Source organism: Stenella coeruleoalba (assembly GCF_951394435.1).
Source record: "Stenella coeruleoalba genome assembly, chromosome: 10".
NCBI classification, from domain to species: Eukaryota; Metazoa; Chordata; class Mammalia; order Artiodactyla; family Delphinidae; genus Stenella; species Stenella coeruleoalba.
In genome coordinates this window covers 52,676,443-52,696,536 of record NC_137156.1, presented here as the reverse complement: position 1 = coordinate 52,696,536, position 20,094 = coordinate 52,676,443, and the positions used below count along the sequence as shown (strand labels likewise).

At 43.1% G+C, this 20,094-nt stretch overlaps 1 protein-coding gene across 1 annotated transcript in view; it reads right to left on the bottom strand.

Moving 5' to 3' along the window:
* Positions 1 to 19,692, bottom strand: part of CMTM8 (CKLF like MARVEL transmembrane domain containing 8) — a 91,698-nt gene extending 72,006 nt beyond the window's left edge. Inside the window, exon 1 of the mRNA XM_079935438.1 lies at positions 19,088 to 19,692. Coding sequence (XP_079791564.1) covers positions 19,088 to 19,234 — 147 coding nt within the window. The 5' untranslated portion in view covers positions 19,235 to 19,692. The remainder of the gene's footprint in view (positions 1 to 19,087) is intronic.
* Between the last annotated feature and the right edge of the window lie 402 nt (positions 19,693 to 20,094).

Sequence of the window (20,094 nt, the reverse complement as noted above, 5' to 3'; positions counted from 1 at the left end):
GGTCATGCAAGGTCACAGAGCTAGAAATCAAACACACATCTAGAGGGAATTCTCTGGCAGAACGGACAGGTTCAATCCCTGGTCGGGGAACAAAGATCCCGCAAGCCGCATGTCCAAAAAAAGAAAAAAAAAGAAAAGAAAATGCACATCTAAATGGAAAAAGGGCAAGTCCTTAGAATCTTCTAGAAGTGTGATAAATCACAGGAGGTCTTCCACCTCCAACACAGTGACCCTGGTAGAATCCAGTGAAGGTGGCTGTAGCAAGCACTGCACGTGGAGCCACTCAGCTCCACTCCCCTCCCCTCCCCTCGCAGCGCTGCTTACTCTCACGAGATGCTGGAAAGCCAGACCGCTGCAGCTCAGGTCCCACACATGATGGAGCTCTGGCAGACACACCCATGCAGGATTTAGAAGCCAAAGACCACATCGTGGGGCCAGGAGACAGGATTCAGCAGCTTCTGCATTCCCACTGGCAGACGCAGCCGAGGCAGCGTTTGTTTTTTGGTGGCAGCCGTAACTGAAACCCCAGTGTCCCATCCCTAGCTTCAGAGTGTTGACAGATAAGTCAGGGGGCACGTGGGGCCGTGTGTCACAATGGAGGTCCAAGATCCAGCAGCAGTGAGGAGATCCTGCTTCCTTGCCTTCCTAGGATAGGCCAGTTCTGTGGTGTTATACTGGGAGGTGTTGCTGGAAGCTCAGCCTAGAGCCTGCTCCCCCAGCCCTATCAAAAACCTTGGAAGCCATCTAGTGATTTATAATAAGTCTCCTGATGCTCCCACTAGCTAAAGTGGATGCTGTCGTCTGCAACTGAACCTTGACCGAGACAGTGCATATAGTACGTTCCCGCAGAAGGGAGATTCCACTGGGCTGGTTACCATGAATCTCATGGGTAGGTATGGAAGAGGGAGAAGCAACCAATGGAACTGTTTCACCTTGCATCCCACAAAGGTGTGGTTGACTCATTCACATATAATTTGAGAACTGTTTCCTCAAATCATGGCTCAACTAGAAATGGGAATGAAAGAACGGATTCCCCAAAACCTGGGGCTGGCTTCATATCAAGTGAGATAATAAACATGGAAATTCATTTACTTTTAAATGAAAATGAATGGTAAAATGCTCATCTAAGGAAAAGTACTACTACCTTCCTGGGAATAACTCTAGCCATAAATCTTAGCAAAAAAAGGAAATAAATTGTATTCTGCATGTGTTAAATTTCAGATTTAAGTCCTTGAGACGAATAAAAGACCAAAGGCCAGCAAGGAATAAATGCCTCTTGAGTTTCTGCTCAAATTTGAAAATTTGAGGATTTTTAAAAAACTACCCTTCGATATCATCCTAAGCATATTTTTCTTTTCATGTCTTACATCCTATCATTGATCATTCCTTTAAATAAAAATAGAAAGGTGCGGGCTTCCCTGGTGGTGCAGTGGTTGAGAGTCCGCCTGCCGATACAGGGGACACGGGTTCGTGCCCCGGTCCGGGAAGATCCCACATGCCGCGGAGCGGCTGGACCCGTGAGCCATGGCCACTGAGTCTGCGCGTCCAGAGCCTGTGCTCCGCGACGGGAGAGGCCACAACAGTGAGAGGTCCGCGAAACGCAAAAAAAAAAAAAAAAAAAAAAGGTGCTATACCACTATATTTTAAATGCTAGACAAAGCTTCTGGAACACAATAACTATTCAACACATATTTGATGACTGAATAAATAAGATAAGCATTATTAATTTACACTGTAAAACTCACAGCATTATAGACTGGAAAAGACCTTGAGGAGCTTAAGAATCAATAAGAAGATGTAACAGAAGACAAGGGAACAGCTGAGGAGTCTTCTTCTTAGGAACTATAAAGTAGTATAAATCCCTTTTCCAAAAATTAATCTATGTATTACATAATAGCCCAATCAAAAGCCAAGATAATTTGACAGAGGAGAGGGGACACAGCAGTGAATGACTCTTTAAAAAATTCTAAAACTTATGGCTGGGGTGATTTACGTTATCAGATGGTAAAATGTATCCTAGAATGACAGATTTTAAAACTTGGGAACAAAGACTGGAAATAGACTAGAAAGTACAGAATTGAGCCCAAGTCGATACAAGAACCAAATAAATGAAAAAAGAGAGCAACCCAGATGACTGAATGAAAAATAGATTTATAGATTATCATTATATCATATTGGGACGACCGAGAAAATATCTAACAGCAAAGTTAGAGCCCAACTTTCTACCTTCAGCTAAAATAATTAAGGTTAAACATTAAAAAGTACTATAAGAAAAACACAGGTTAAAAATTAATGTATAATTAATTATATTTAGTTTTGTTAGAGAAGTAGAATTTTCTAATGAACCAGACATGAGGAAAAAACATGACGGATAAATTTAAAGATAAGCTTTACATTGTGTAAATAAAGTCAAGGCATGAAAAGCTAGAAAAAATGTCTGCAACACAGAAAAGAGGTCAATACTCTATATACATAAAAAATGCCTTTATATGAACAACAAAATAGCAGAACTTCTCTCTCAAGGCAGCTGACCAGACCTGTATGTTTATCTCTCCATCCTTCCCAAATTCCACTGAAATGACCAAAAACAAAAAACACCACACACATGCAAATAATTTTAAAATACACAGTAGTGCTGAGAAGCTGCAAAGAGCAACAGCAGCAATCTGTAGCCATGAGGGATTCCTGGGAGGCATGTGGGAACAAACTAAGGGTAAGCAATGGGCTTTCCAGTCTTCAGCCCTGGAGAGGAAAACAGAGGACCATCAAAAAGGGAAATTTCCAAGCAGACGCTCAGAAAAATTCAAAGATTAAAGGTAACAGCAGAAGTGGGAAAAGGAATGAGCCAAGGGTAATCTGATAAGGACTAAATTTAAATACTTAGAGAGCTGTCAGTCATTCTCTCCACATCCCCTCTAGCAGTTACTTCTGGAAACAGTCTCCAAGATAAAGCTTCAAGACTTCCAGATGCTTCAAGAAGCTATGTGGACACCTCATAACAAAGCCCGAGCAGCCACACTGCCCCCAGTGCCCCTTCTACCCCATTAATAATTCCTTTCCTCTGAGAAAAAGACACTAGATGCAGGTCATGTGGTGAAAACCTGCATTCGCTGCTGGGGGCACAGGGATTCTCACTTAAGCTGAGCAAACAGTCTCCAACCATCTCATCTACAATTACAAATCGACAATCATGAATCACCAAATGACTGAGGAAAACAGCCGTATAGAAGCAACAGACTCAACAAGCAGAAGTGGTCCCTTTGTAAACTAAGAGAAGCTTAAATACGATTGACCTCTGAACAACCCAGGGGTTAGGACCACCTCTGAACCTCTGCGGTTGAAAATCCGAGTATAACTTATAGTCAGCCAACCTCGGATCATGTGATACTGCAGTATTTGCTATTGAAAATAACCCACCTGTAAATGGAACCAGGCAATTCAAACCTGTGTTGTTCAAGGGTCAACTGTATACCCGAGTCTTAAAGTGGTTCAGTAAAAAAGCAATCAGACTACAAAGTAAAAGAATGACAAAATGTTGGGAATTAAAACTATCAAAGCCAGGCTTCCCTGGTGGCGCAGTGGTTGAGAGTCCGCCTGCCGATGCAGGGGACACGGGTTCGTGCCCCGGTCCGGGAAGATCCCACATGCCGCGGAGTGGCTGGGCCCATGAGCCATGGCCGCTGAACCTGTGCGTCCGGAGCCTGTGATCCGCAACGGGGGAGGCCACAACAGTAAGAAGCCCGCGTACCGGAAAAAAAAAAAAAAAACTATCAAAGCCAAAATAAAAATTCAGCAGTTGGGCTGAAGAGCAGAACATACTCAACTGAAAACCACCTGAATTTGGGCTGGAAGTGTTATTGTCCTGGAATTCTGCAAAAGAACAAAGAAACGGAAAGTATAAAAGAAAAGTTAGGAGATACTGAAGACAGTTTAATCTCTTCTGGAACTTCTTTTGAATGAAGATTATTTTTTGAAAGAAAAAACAGAAAAAAAAAAGATGCAGGAAATACAAGGAATTTCCCTGCACTGAAGACAGATTTGAATATTAGTTATAAAGGGCCCAACGAGTACTGGGAAAGATGAATTTTAAAATGCCCTTCTGGATTCATAGTGGTAAAGCATATGATTTCTAAGGAAGGGGAGAAAATTCCAAAAGCATTCAGGGAGATTTTTTCTTTAATTTGGTTACTTAAAAGGAAATTAAAAAAAAAAAAAAAGGAAGTGAGAACCTAATTCCCCCAGAAGAGTGGGTTTGAAGCCTAGTAAAACAAGCCTTTGACTTAAATACTATAAAGCTCACAGTTTACTGCAACTGATGCAAAGGACATGTTCTCAGCCGGGAACATCTGGCTAGAGCTGTCCTGAGAGAGGGGTTTCAAGGTCTTCCTGATTTCTCCCAGGCTGGAATGAGGGCGTTCAGCCTGCCCAGGCACAGATCCCACCAGGACTCAGGAAACTCCAGGTGGAAGCTTAACAATCTTTTACTCCCAACCACATCAACCTGATGCTCCAGTATAATTACCTCATATGGTTGCAAAACTGCCTTTCATGAGCCATTTCACCCTGATACAGTAACCACATTCCACCTACAATTTCTTGCTACACCATCAACACCAGCTTTCTACATTCTCATAGGTAATTTAATGTGCAAGGCATCATTCATGTAAGGTTGTACTGCAACTAAATCTGTGGGAATGGCAATCATGAGACCAAGGGGGGTGGGGGGGGGACTGAACCTTACAGGCCTGTCCAGGGACTACCAGACCATCAGGTCTCTTATTAACACCACTGGATGCTAGAAGACAATGAAGCAACATCTTCAAAGAATTAATGAAAAGAAATTTTAAGACCTACAATTTTATACCAACCAAATTATTCAAGTATAAAGGTAAAAGAAAGATGTTATTAAATGTGCAAGGATTCAAAAAATTCAACACCTTCAAACCCTTGCTAAAAGAATTACTCAAGGAGGTACTTCAAAAGTGAAAAATAAACCAAGAAAGCAAATAACACAAAAAACGGCATGAAAAAAATTAAACCTGTAGTCGTCAAAATAGTTGTTTGGTAATATGGGTGGAAAGCTTCAGACAACTGGCACGTAATTATTCCTAAGAAATCATTTTTTAAAAAAGTAGCCCAGGGATTGTAAAATGATGCATTCACTTTGGAAACCAGTCTGGTAGTTCCTCGTACAGTTAAATATAAAGTTATCACACAATCCAGCAATTCCACTCCTAGGAATACATCCAAGAGAAACGAAAATATATGTCTACATAAAAACTTGTACATAAATGTTCTTAACAGCATTACCAATAGCTAAAAGGTGAAAACAACCCAAATGTCCATGAACTCATGAATGGATAGATAAAATGTAGCCATACAATGAAATAATATTTGGCAATAAAAAGAAATGAAGTACTGATTCATGCTTCAACATGGATGAACCTTGAAAATATTAGGCTAAGTGAAAGAAGAGAGTCACAAAAGATCACATATTGTGGGATTCCATTTATATGAGATGTCCAAAATAGGCAAATTTTATAGAGACAGAATGCAGAATTAGTGATAGCATAGGGAGAGTTGTGGGGAAATGGAGAATGACTGCTAATGGGTATGGGGTTTCTTTCTGGGACAATGAAAATATTCTAAAATTGATTATGGTGATGGTTGCACAACTCTGTGAATATTCCAAAAGCCACTGAGTTGTACACTTTAAGTGGGTAAACTGTATGGTATACGAATTATATCTCAATAAAGGTTATTAAAAAAACAAAAAATTGTCTAACACAAAGTGCATGGTGAGGAATAGGTTAAGTGTTATCTCTTGAATGGAATGTGGTTACACATCTTAATTCTCTGGGTAGTTAGAAAAATATGTATAAATATTTTGGGTAGATTTTTAAAAGTAACTCCAAACAAAATAGAAATGGAATTTATAACTTTCAATCACTAGAGGAAAAAATAAGGAAAATCAAAAATTCTAAATAAGTTATCACAATAAATATGTGTTAAAAATTTCCACATCGAAAGACAAATTCTCAGACTCAGTATAGAACTAAAATCTAGTTATATGATCAATACAGAAGATATAACCAGATGACAAAAAGGAAGAAAATTAAAGGTAGGGTTTCCTTTGAGGAGATAAAAATGTTCCAGAACTAGAAAGAAGTGATCACACAACATTGTGAATGTACTAAATGCCATTCAATTGTTCATTTTAAAATAGTTAATTTTATAGACATACCTCATTTCATTGCACTTTGATTTAATGCACTTCAATGATATTGTGTTTTTTACAAATTGAAGGCTTGGGGCAACCCTGCATCAAAAAAGTCTTATTGGCACCATTTTTCTAATAGCATTTGCTCACTTTGTGTCTGTCACATTTGTTAATTCTCACAATGTTTCAAACTTTTTCATTATGTTAAGTAGGGTATTTTCTGGGTTTTTTTTTTAATTAATTAATTAATTTTATTTTTTTGGCTGCATTGGATCTTTGTTGCTGCGCGAGGGCTTTTTTCTAGTTGTGGCGAACAGGGGATACTCTTCATTGCAGTGCGCGGACTTCTCATTGTGGTGGCTTCTCTTGTTGTGGAGCATGGGCTGTAGGTACGCAGGCTTCAGTAGTTGCAGCATGTGGGCTCAGTAGTTGTGGCTCGCAGGCTCTAGAGCGCAGGCTCAGTAGTTGTGGCACACGGGCTTAGTTGCTCCATGGCATGTGGGATCTTCCCAGACCAGGGTTCGAACCCGTGTCCCCTGCATTGGCAGGCATATTCTTAACCACTGCACCACCAGGGAAGTCCCAATCTTTTTCATTATTACTACATTTGTTATGGTCATCTGTGATCAGTGATCTCTGATGATACTATTTTAATTGCTTTGGGGCGCCATGAACCTGGTCCATGTAAGATGGTGAACTTAATCGACTGCTGAAATGACAACAGAGGATTTAGAATATTACATAAACTTAGTTGATAAAGCAGTGGCGGTGTTTGTGAGGATTGACTCCAATTTTGAAAGAAGTTCTACTGTGGGTCAAATGCTATCAAACAGCACTGCATGCTATAGAGAAATCATTCATGAAAGGAAGAGTCAATTTGGGTGGCAGACTTCACTGCTGTCTTGTTTTAGGAAACTGCCGCAGCCTCCCCAACCTTCAGCAGCCACTGCCCTGATCAGTCAGCAGCATCAACATCCAGGCAAGACCCTCCACCAGCGAAAAGATTAGGACTCACTGAAGGCTCAGGTGATGGGTAGCATTTTTTAGCAACAAGGTATTTTTAGTTCAGGTATGTACATTTGTTTTTTGAGATGTAATGTTGTTATACACATAATAGCATACAGTATAATGTAAACATAACTTTTATATGCACTTGGAAACCCAAGAATTCATGTGAGTAGCTTTGATATTTGCTTTATTGTGGTGGTCTGAAACCACAATATCTCTGAGGTATGTTATGTGAATCTCACTTCAATTAAAAAAGGACAAGAACACATCAGATAAATGCTAGCCAAAAAAAGCTGGGGTGAGTGGCAGTATTAAAATCAGACAAAATAGAACACAGCAAAGTGATCTACAAGGCTGGTCTTACATATGAACATAGACACAAAACCCTCAGATATGATACTAACAAATCAAACCCAAGAGTTAAAAAAAAGTCTTAAAATCCACTAGTTTATTAAAAGAATACCTTATAACTAAATAGAGATTATCCTAGGAGTACAAGAATGATTCAACATTAGATCTCCTAATACAACTCACTCCATTAGCAAATAGAAAAAAACAAAAACCTATATGATCACCTAATAAAAAGGCACCCCCCCAGCCAAATCCTATCTCCCCAATTCAACAACCATTCCTGATTAAACTAGTTACACCGTTAAACCTACCTTCCTTAATTCAATAAAGAATATCTACCAGAACCTACAGTAAAACCTGTATTATCATTAAAGCATTAGAAACACCACAATTAAAGTTATGAGTCCACCAAGGATACCCATCTCATCCCAATCATTCAACATTACACCGGCAGTCCTAACCTATGTAATAATGAAAAAAAAAAGTATAAATATAAAAAGGAAAAGAAGATCATCATTGTTTCACAGATATTACTATAATTTACTTATTAAATAATAAAACTATTAGAACTAATTACTCAAACAAAATGGCTACACACAAGAGTAAAACAAGATAATCAACAGCTTTCTTACAAACCACAAATAGTCAGAAATTGCCAAATCCAATTCATTTTTTATAAATCCTATTTATCAAATATAGTAAGAAGTACATACAACTCATCTGGAAAAAACTTATGACTTCAAGAGCATAAAATGACCTTAAATAAATAGAGAGATACAATATCCCTAGGTGATAAGAGTCAATATTATAAGGACATCTCTTCAAATTAATTTATAAATTTAATGCAATCTCAATCAAAGTTGTAGTGGAATGTAAGGAACACTGATTTTAAAAATCACCTCTGGGTGGGAGGGAGGGAGACGCGAGAGGGAAGAGATATGGGAACATATGTATATGTATAACTGATTCACTTTGTTATAAAGCAGAAACTAACACACCATTGTAAAGCAATTATACCCCAATAAAGATGTTTAAAAAAAAAAACACCTCTAAGTGTTAGTGTAAGTATACAAGCACAGCAAGAAAGAGAAAAATTTGTATGATTTACCCTACTGAATATTAAAATGCATGATAAAGCTATAGTCAATTTGGAATGACTCAGAAATAGAACAGGGTCAAGAAATAGTTTCACGTATGTGGGAATATAATATGATTAATGGTGAGACAACTAGCTATGCATTTGGGGGAAAACAGTGAGATTACATTCTTATCCACACAGAAAGAACTTAAAGCATTAGATGGAAACTTTTTTAAAAAAGTATTTTTTTAATTTATGTATTTATTGTATAATTTGTATTTATCAATACACCCTGTGCGGCGTGCGGGATCTCAGTTCCCCAACCAGGGATTGAACCCAGGCCATGGCAGTGAAAGCACTGAATCCTAACCACTGGAGCACCAGAGAACTCCCACTGGTAAATATTTTTAGCATTTAAAGAAACTATATTTTCTTCAAATATTTGTATAATCCTGGGGATAAGGAAGCCGTGTTTAAGCAAACTAAACCCCGCAAGGCTAAATAAAGGTAACACTCTAGATTTCATGCAAATTAGAAACTTATTTTGAGGAAAAATGTCATGAATGATACTAATAACAAATGACTAAAGAAAATTAATACTCATAACACACAGGAAACATAAATCAACAAAAATCGATATGGAAAAATATCAAGATATTATTAAATGAAAAATAAATTGCAGAATATGTAATACACTCATTCGTGTGTATTTGTTTTATACTACATGTGTATTTGCAAGTGTACAGAACAAATGTACACAAAAATGTGAATGGTAGGGACTTCCCTGGCAGTCCAGTGGTTAGGACTCGGTGCTTCCACTGCAGGGGGCCCGGATTCTATCCCTGGTCAGGGAACTAAGATCCTGCACGCCGCAGGGCGCAGCGAAAAAAAAGAAAAAGAAAGAAATGTGGAGTGAAGGAGGTAGGTTAGCGGAGACCAGAGACATTCAGTTTTCACTCTATAGATACATGATTTTAAATTTATTTGTACAACGAACACACTGCTTTAAGCTTCTCTAATTACATTAATGTATAAATATATTCACTATAAAAAATTTAAACCATACAAAAGATAAGGAGTTAAAAAGCAAAACTCCCTATTCAAACACATCCCCCAAACCAATCTTATTTCCCTCCTGGAAGTAATTTTCATTAACGTCTTTGCTCCCTTTTATATCTCTAAAACATTTTTTTTTTTTGCGGTACGCGGACCTCTCACTGTTGTGGCCTCTCCCGTTGCGGAGCACAGGCTCCGGAAGCGCAGGCTCAGCGGCCATGGCTCACGGGCCCAGCCGCTCCGCGGCATGTGGGATCCTCCCAGACCGGGGCACGAACTCGTGTCCCCTGCATCGGCAGGCGGACTCCCAACAACTGTGCCACCAGAGAAGCCCTCTAAAAACATTTTTTAAAGAAAGAAAGAGCCCCGGGATTTCCCTGGTGGTCCAGTAGTTAGGACTCCAGGCTTTCACTGCCAAGGGGCTGGGTTCAATCCCTGGTCAGGAAACTAAGATCCCAGAAGCCATGCAGCCGGCCAAAAAAAAAAAAAAAAGCCCTATTTTTTTAAATGGGTGAAGGAAAAAAAAAACAACAGGTAGTTACTAAAAGAAAAAATAAATGGCTAATAAGCATATTTAAAATGTTCAATTTTAATAATCACAGGAACACAAACAAAAACCATTTGCTTTCTGTGTGAAATCAGACAAAGACAAATATATGATATCACTTATATGTGGAATCTAAAAAAATAGTACAAATGAACTTATTTACAAAACAGAAATAGAGTCACAGATGTAGAAAACAAACTTATGGTTGGGGTGGGGTATAAATTGGGAGTTTAGGATTGACATATATGCACTACTATATATAAAATAGGTAACTAATAAGGACCTACTGTGTAGCACAGCCAACTCTACTCAATACTCTCTAATGACTTATATGGGAAAAGAATCTAAAAAAGAGTGGAGATATGTATAACTGATTCACTTGGTTGTACACCGGAAATTAACACAACATTGTAAATCAACTCTACTCCAATAAAATTTTTTTTTAAAGTTTGCTTTTTTACACATGTGCAGGGCTCCCCTGAATATTAGCTGATGGTCTGCCTGGTGGGTGTTTATGCCAAGTCAGTTTTTATGAATCTGAACATCTCCCACCCCAAGAAAACGGGCAAATATTAAAAGTTTGAGCATTTGCAGAAACAAACCCTGTCAAACACTGAAACACCACTAGAGGGAATGCAAATCAGTTTAAACCTTTCTGTACAACTTGGCAGTAATAACAAAAGCCTTAAACACACATAGGCCAACCCCACCCCACCCCCTACACACACACAAACACACACAAAACTATTAGAACTAATAAATGAGGTCAGCAAAGTTGTAGGATACAAGGTCAAGGATACAGAACTCAGTTGGATTTCTATGATCTAGCAATGAACAATTTGAAAATGAAATTAAGAAAATAATTCCATCTTCAATAGCATCAAAAAGAATAAAATACTTAGGAATAAATTTAACAAAAGAAATGCAAGACATGTATGCAGAAGACTATAAAACATTGGTAAAGAAATTAGAGAAGATCTAAATAAATGGAAAGACATCCCATGTTCATGAATCGGAAAACAATTTTTTTAAGGCGGCAATACTCCTCAAATTGATCTACAGGTTGAACACAATCTGTATTAAAATCCCAGCTGCCAGGGCTTCCCTGGTGGCGCAGTGGTTAAGAATCTGCCTGCCAATGCAGGGGACACGGGTTTGAGCCCTGGTCCGGGATGATCCCACATGCCACGGAGCAACTAAGCCCGTGTGCCACAACTACTGAGCCTGTGCTCTAAAGCCTGCAAGCCACAACTACTGAGCCTGTGTGCCACAACTACTGAAGCCCGCACGCCTAGAGTCCACGCGCCGCAAAAAGAGAAGCCACCGCAATAAGAAGCCTACGCACCTCAACAAAGAGTAGCCCTCACTCACCACAACTAGAGAAAGCCCGCGCACAGCAACAAAGACCCAATGCAGCCAAAAATAAATAAATAAAATAAATTTATATATATAAAAAAAGAAAAATTTGTTAAAAAAAAATCCCAGCCGCCCTTTTTGCAGAAATTGGCAACGTGATACTAAAATTCAAGGGCTTGTATTTGGGAATACAAACCAAAACCACTATGAGATACCACTTCATACCTTGTAGGATGATTAGAATCAAAAAGAAACTAAATCTTGGTGAGGATGTGGAGAAACTGGAACACTCATATTGCTGTTGGGATTGTAAATCAGTGCAGCCACTTTGGAAGCAGTCTAGCAGTGCCTCGAAATATTAAACAAAGAGTTACCATATGATCCAGCCATCCCTTCCTAGGTAAATGCCCAAGAGAACTGAAAACTATGTCCACAGAAAAACTTATACGTGAAGGTTCACAGTAGCATATTCGTAATAGTCAAAATGTGGAAACAACCCAAATGTCCATCAACTGACAAATGAATAAACAAAATGTTATATATATATAATACAATGAAATATTATTTGGCAACTAAAGGAATGAAGTACCGAGACATACTACAGCCTGGATGACCCTTGAAAACATTATGCTAAGTAAAAGAAGCCAGACAGAAAGGGCCACATATTGTAGGATTCCATTTATAAAGAAATGACCAGGATAGACAAATCCATAGAGGTAGAAAGTAGATTAGTGGTCACCAAGGGCTGAGGCCAGGGGAGACCAAGGAGTGACTGCTAACAGGTAGAGGTTTCTTTTTGCAGTGACAGAAATGTTCTAAAATCAGAAGTGAAAGCTGTACAAATGTGAATATCCTAAAAATCCCTAAACTGTACACTTTTAAAAGATCAACTTTTCGTGAATGATATCTCAATAAAGCTGCTTTTTAGGGCTTCCCTGGTGGCGCAGTGGTTGAGAATCTGCCTGCTAATGCAGGGGACACGGGTTCGAGCCCTGGTCTGGGAGGATCCCACATGCCGCGGAGCAACTAGGCCCGTGAGCCACAAGGCCCGTGAGCCACAACTACTGAGCCTGCGCGTCTGGAGCCTGTGCTCCGAAACAAGAGAGGCCGCGATAGTGAGAGGCCCGCGCATGGCGATGAAGAGTGGCCCCTGCCTGCCACAACTACAGAAAGCCCTCGCACAGAAACGAAGACCCAACACAGCAATAATTAATTAATTAATTAATTAATTAACTCCTACCCCCAACATCGTCAAAAAAAAGAAAAATAAAAAGCTGCTTTTTAAACACGGCTATGCCCAAACTCATAGAACTCTACACTAAAAAAGGTAAATGTTACTGTATACCTCTATAAATTTGACTTTAAAGAAGATTCATATACCCTGTTACTCAATTCTAAGTACTCATCTGTAGAAAATATTAAAGACCACCCAGAAAGATGTAGCTTAAAGAATGTTTGTTACAACACTGTCACAGAAAAGAAAGAAACCTAAACTGAGCAGCAGGAACCTGGATATTTATGGAATACTAGGTGGTCTTTAAGAATGCTAGAAGAGAGCTTCCCTGGTGGCGCAGTGGTTAAGAATTCACCTGCCAATGCAGGGGACACAGGTTTGAGCCCTGGTCCAGGAAGATCCCACATGCCGCAGAGAAACTAAGTCCGTGCGCCACAACTACTGAAGCCTGCGCGCCTACAACCCATGTTCCACAACAAGAGAAGCCCGTGCACCGCAATGAAGAGCAGCCCCCACTCGCCGCAACTAGAAGAAAGTCTGCGGTGCAGCAACAAAGACCCAATCAGCCAAAAATAAATAAATTAAAAAAAAAAAAAAAGAATGCCAGAAGAAATTAATCACTGATGGGGAAAGGTAACTTATCAGGTCTCCCCAGAAACTGGCACATTTAGATTGGGTAATCTGAGCAGAGTTTAATAAAGGTCTTATTTAGAAAGCAGGGTGCAGAAGACCACAAGCCATAGCGCAGTGCCTGGCAAGAGGAAGCGGCTGGGAGTGACCAGTCATCAGAGCCAGGGAAAACAGCCGAGTGCAGAGGGCTGCCAGACGGCCCGCCCAGCACGGAGGGACACAGCCAGGCTGCTGAGCCCCAGCAGGGAGGAATCCCAGGAACCTGCTCCCCTCCCACCTTACAGCCTCCTGCGGGTGCCCGGAGGACATCGGAATCCAGTGGGACATCAGAGGGGACCCTGGACACGATCCGTGCAAGTCAGCCTGCAGGGTGGAGAGCCGGGTGGAGAGTGCATCCAAGTGACAAATGGAAGATGTCCAGCACAGATGGTCACAGCAGTAAACAAGGAGTAGTTTACAAGTGACTACATTTAAAAAAAAATAAAGATAAGTAACATACAACCACTTAAGAAACTCTAGAATGGCTTACTCCAAGGGGTAAACAGTGGTTCACCCAGAGTTCCTCAACGGTGGTGCTGTTGGCAGCTGGCAAAGCAATTCTTCATGGTTGGGTACTGCCCCAGGCACTTTAGGACATTAGCCTCCCTGGCCCCCAGGGCACTAAACACCAATAGAAACCTCAGGCATTACAATAACCAAAACTTTTTGAAAAGCCTCCCCCCTCCCAGACATGGGTTGGTACCATGCCTGATAGTAACCACCGTGAGGGTGAGAATTAAAGGGTGTTTTTTTTTTCTTACCTGCATTTTTATAATTTTTCTACCAAGACTAGGTATTGTTTTTGTGAAGCAGAAAAAAATATGTTCACTATTCTTTAAAAAGAACTCAACAGGATAGAATAATTTAGATTCCAGCTCTCGGGAAACCCTATTTTGTCCTTCCCCTAACTTTGCTCATGACAGTAAGTAAATGAAAGGCGATCTGACATTATTACACGGATGACATAACTCATTTTGAAGTCACCAATAATAGGAAGGGTGAGATTAACTCACCTTCTGACAAATCACTTTTATTCTTCATATACTCATAACTGTTATGAGATCACAGCGTCCTACGAGTCACAGGTCAAGTACTAGATTGCTTCCAGCTTGTTATAAAACTTTAAAAGGAAGGAAACCATTACAATTTGGTTTCTACACGATGCTACATTGGCACAGCCTAGAGTATTTTAGCAGGTTTACCTATTACCACTCACCCCTGTGAGAAAGCCAGGGCAAGGGATTTTGACAACAGATTTGGGGAAACATTGTGTTTTGTTCTCTATTACTTCCCCCAGGCTCAAGCAGGGAGTCAGGTTCTTAGCAATTCTTTGTCTCAGTATTTTGTATTTTCAAGGCAGAAAGTAGCATTCTTCTGGGGGCAGGTCTAACTTAATCTCAGGGCTGGAAGAGTAATAGTTTGAAACCGCCCTGCCGCCATCCTGGGATAAAGAAGCAGTGGTACAATTTTTCACTAAGTTCAAGAAACCATCCATTGTAAGCTGCATCCTGACCCAGATATTAAAAGATGAACAAAAAACGATCTTGGGTCAATAAAACATAGTATACCATTTAGGGTGATCCTTAGCATTTTTAATTTTAAAAGTTCTTCTAACGTAAAAAAATATTTTTAGTTTAATGGGCTCACATTACTGATGACAGTTTAAATTAATACAGCTTTGGGGAAAGATAACTTCAGGATATATATCAAAACAGAATATGTAAATTTGTATACCCTTTGACACATCAATATATACTTTAAGGAACTTTCCCTCAATAAAGTCAACTGGAGGGTTTCCCTGGTGGCACAGTGGTTAAGAATCCGCCTGCCAATGCAGGGGACAAGGGTTTGAGCCCTGGTCTGGGAAGATCCCACATGCCGCGGAGCAGCTAACCTGTGCATCACAACTACTGAGCCTGAACTCTAGAGCCCGCGAGCCACAACTACTGAGCCCATGTGCCACAACTACTGAAGCCTGCGTGCCTAGAGCCCATGCTCTGCAACGAGAAGCCACCGCAATGAGAAGCCCACGCACCGCAATGAAGAGTAGCAACCGCTCGCTGCAGCTAGAGAAAGCCCGTGCACAGCAACGAAGATCCAACACAGCCAAAAATAAATACATAAATAAAATTAATTAATTAAAAAAAAGAAAAGAAAGTCACTGGAAAGGTGTGGAAAGAGAGGGAAAAACGGGAAGATTGCTACACCACTGGCTATACTAGTAAAACCTAGAACATGTCAGTTTTAAAACAGAAAGCTGAGGAAATCAAATATAGTACTTCTATATGACAGAAAACTGTAATAATGCAAGAAATCCAAGACCCTGAAAAATGTTCATGGTAAGTAAACACAGCAGTTAACAAATCCATGAGAAAAATTATAAGAAAATACATGCGTAGGGGAAAAAAAGTATAAAAGGAATTTCAGAAAAAAAACTAAGAAAATGGAAAGATAAAAAATCAAATTTAAAAAAATCTCCTTAAACGTCCATGAGTTTTCCTGATTGAGAGAACACACCAGGTCCTTAGTGCCTCCTATGAAGGCACATCATTATGTTACAGATCTCTGGGGAGAAAGAAGATTCTACAAGCTTCCAGAAAGGGTGGGGGGGTGGGGATCAAGAATTGGAATTTTTTTTAAAGAAGTATAAGAGCTAGAAGATAACAGAGGAATACTTTCAAAATTCTGAGGGAAAACAATTTCCAATCTACCATTCTTTACATAGTCAACCTATTAATTATGTGTAACAGTGGAATCAAGATATTTTGAAAGATGCAAATCTCGATTTACACACGCATCCTTTCTCAGGAGACTACCAGAGGCTGTGTATTCCCCCAGCGGCAGTGAGTCAAGACAGAGAAGGGCACAGGTCATGGGAAGGAGGGGGTCCAACCCAGGAGAGAGGGGAAGAGAATCTCCAGGGTGACACGCAGGAGATCCCAGGCCATTAGCTGTGCCCAGGTGAGCAGGCTGGGTGGGAGGAGGTGAGTAGCTCCCAGAGAGGATTGGTCAGAAGGATGACCCTGACTGAGTACCTGCTGTGTCTCAGGTTCCAGAGAGGGGATTCAAACAACTAAGGTAAAGTTAGTGTCTAAATATCTAGAGAACTAAAACACGGAAATAGAATTACAAACTGCAGGGAAAACAAGAAATTGGGCAGAAAAGGAAAAGCACTCACAGACCACTCAGTGGCTCCGTGAACAGTGTTTCCTGTATCCTAAGGTAGCACTGGTTAGTGATGTAACCCAAAGACAGGAAAGGTGTATGTATAATGGGGGTGGGGAAGAGGTGGTCCAAGAGAGCTAAAGCCTCATCTTTCAGAATGGGAAGCCACTGAATAACATCTACAATTTGGGGGGGGCGGGGGGAATCAAGAACCAGCGATGGTGGGGGAAACTTACATTTTTACCCGTAGAACCATGACTCTTTAAAACTTGTGCATATATAGACGTGTTAAAAATAAAAACCCGGGCTTCCCTGGTGGCGCAGTGGTTGAGAGTCCGCCTGCCGATGCTGGGGACACGGGTTCGTGCCCCGGTCCGGGAAGATCCCACATGCCGCGGAGTGGCTGGGCCCGTGAGCCATGGCCGCTGAGCTTGCGCGTCCGGAGCCTGTGCTCCTCAACAGGAGAGGCCACAGCAGTGAGAGGCCCGCGTACCGCAAAAAAAATAAAAAATAAAAAAATAAAAATAAATAAAAACCCAACTCTAGTAGTAATAAGGACAATTTTTCTTACATATTTTTCCATTTTTTTCAAAAAACGTATTGAGGGGCTTCCCTGGTGGCGCAGTGGTTGAGAGTCCACCTGCCGATGCAGGGGACACGGGTTCGTGCCCCGGTCCGGGAAGATCCCACATCCCGCGGAGCGGCTGGGCCCGTGAGCCATGGCCACTGGGCCTGCGTGTCCGGAGCCTGTGCTCCGCAACGGGAGAGCCCACAACAGTGAGAGGCCCGCGTACCGCAAAAAACAAACAAATTTTAAAAAAAGTATTGAAATCGTAAATTATACATGCCAACATATCAACAGTGGTTATTTCTAGTAACGCGATTGTGGACCATTTACATTTTTTCTTTCACTTTCCAACTTTCGGAAAAAGTATGTAACATGGAGTTTATTGACCATAAATCAGAAAACAAGAGGTGTTTTACTTTAAGCCTGGTCCACATCCACCACAGGGTAGAAGCCCCATCTCTGTCATTTTAGCTTCTGCTCTTTCTGCTGGAGCAGGGGAGCCTGCCAACTCCTTCATTCACACAGCAAATATTTGTTGAATTCCTATAAGCCAGGCCCTGCACAGTGATTCCAATACCCAGCTTTTTTTTGGATCTCCTGAAGGCCTCAATGCCAGCTGGGGGAACCAGCTGGGGCATGGGCTAAGCCAACACTTCAAACTCCTCGTGCACTGGATACACCTGGGATTGATTCAGTTGGTCTGGGTTGGGCTCTGAGGCTCCGGAGGAGCAAGCAAGCTACTTGATGTGCACAGGTTTTGCTGAAGGTTTCTCAGAGGAACCACTGGGGTCCTCAGTCACTTCGGCACCATCATGGCCCCATATAGGCTAGATTTCAATCCCACAAATGTTTAAGTGAAAGCATACGAGATACAGCAAAAGGGGCGCTGCTTAGACAGCTGCAAGGGATGCCCCTTGGCAGTTAAGGGCAGGACTCTGGAGTAAGGCAGGCCTGGGTTTGAATCCCACCTCCACCACCCCCAGGTGCGACCTACGAGTCTCAGTCTCTTCACATGTAAAATGAGATAATAATTAAAGCTACATTCACAGGATAGGGTTGTTGTGTGGTACATGAGAGCACGAAGGCATCTAAAGCGAGACCCTGGCACAGGATGAAGACAATAGTGGCAACCACTAGCTGTTAACACGGCCGGCGTCCTTTCTCGGCCACGATGGGACCTAAGGGGCGATCACTCCACCTCTCAGCCTCCATGTCTTCCTATGGAGAGGAGAAGGCACATGTCCGGCCTCCTCCCCAGGAACGTTCTGAGTCTTAAACCAGGATGTGCACAGCACCAAACAGGAGACCCTTTGGTCTTCAAAGAGCACCAGACAGGAGACCCTCAGATTTTATTCAGTAAATGTCTCCTGATTCACCTCGATTTTACTACCAGGGAGATAAATTTAAAAAAAGAAAAAGTCTTCTCCTCTCCTCTGATCTTCGTAAAGTTTTTCTTTTAGGGAAAAGGCCACCCAGGTAGAGAGCAGATAAGGGAGGCGCCAGGTGTCCCTGACACTCATTAACACAAACTCAATGCCCACCAAGCATCCTGCTCTCAGAACACACCACGACCACAGAGAGGACCCAGCAAGTCGAGTTTCTCTCCAACGGACCTCCCAAGGGTCACGACCGTCTCCCCCAAAAGAGCCCAAGGTGATGAGACCTCGTTCAGAGAGGGGGTCTCTGAGTTCGGCACCTGGGGATGAAGAAGAGGCTGAGCAAAAATGATTCCTTCGAAGCCCTCCCGAGCATGTGAACAAGCTCCCAGGCGAGGAGCACGGCGCGGGGCCCACCTGCGCCCCTGCCCCCAGCCCAGCCCGCCCGGAGGCACTCACGATCTCCGCCACGATGAGGAGTCCGGGCAGGGTGCGGAGGAACTCGCGGTCGTAGGCGAAGCTGCTGCTGGTGGTGGAGAAGTTCTCCGCGAAGGAGCTGGCGGTGGTGGTGACAGTGTGCGAGCGGGCGCGCTGCGGCTCCTCCATCGTCGCGCCCCGGCCGGGCCGGCCCCGCCTCGGGGACCCCCGGCGCGTCGGGGCTGGCCGCGCGGCCCTGAGCCCGGGACACCGGCGGGGGGGGGAGGGGAGCGCGGCAGCGCGGGGCCCAGGGCGCGCAGGGGGCACCGCCTGGATCCGTCCGGCCGCAGTGCGTGTCCGTAGAGTGCGCGGCCTCCCCTGCTCCTAGGCGCGCGGGCTCTCGGCCTGCGCGGGGGCCCCGGAGCAGGAGACCGGGCGAGGGGAGGCCGCCAGCAGCCAAGGGAGGCGGCGAAGGCCGGGCGGAGGGGAGGGGGCGTGGAGAGGGGCGGGCGCGCGGTGGCGGGGAGAGACCGCCCCGCGGAGGCGCCGAGGAGCGGCGGCCGCTTCACCTGTTGCGGGGCTCACGGACGGAGGGCGCGCTAGCGCGCGCGGGGCGGCAGGCTGCACGGAGAGTTGGAGCAGGAGGGCGCGGGGAGTTGCGGGAGGGAGGGAGGGCGCGGGGAGTGGGGGAAGGGAGGGCGGGGGTCGCGGCCGCTCCGCCAGGCCCCGCCTCCCGGGGGCGGGCTGCCGTTAACCTGTCTCCTTCCACCTGGCGGCGGCCAGCCCTGGGTCCTTGGACCCCGGGGAGAGCCAGGCCTCCGGGCCCTGCGGCTCCGGGAATGGAGGGTGTGGGGAGGGGCGGTGACTCTAGGGGCGTAAGAGCGGCTGGAATTACGATCCGGCCGGACCTTAGACCCGAGATCGATGCGAGGCCGCCGGGACGGTCCAACCAGAGCTTCTCCCCCTGCCGCCGCTTCCGCTGCCGAAGCCCGGCGTGATTTCTTGCCCCTCCTGCCAGGAACAAATTTGAGGAACCAACTTTTTCGCCG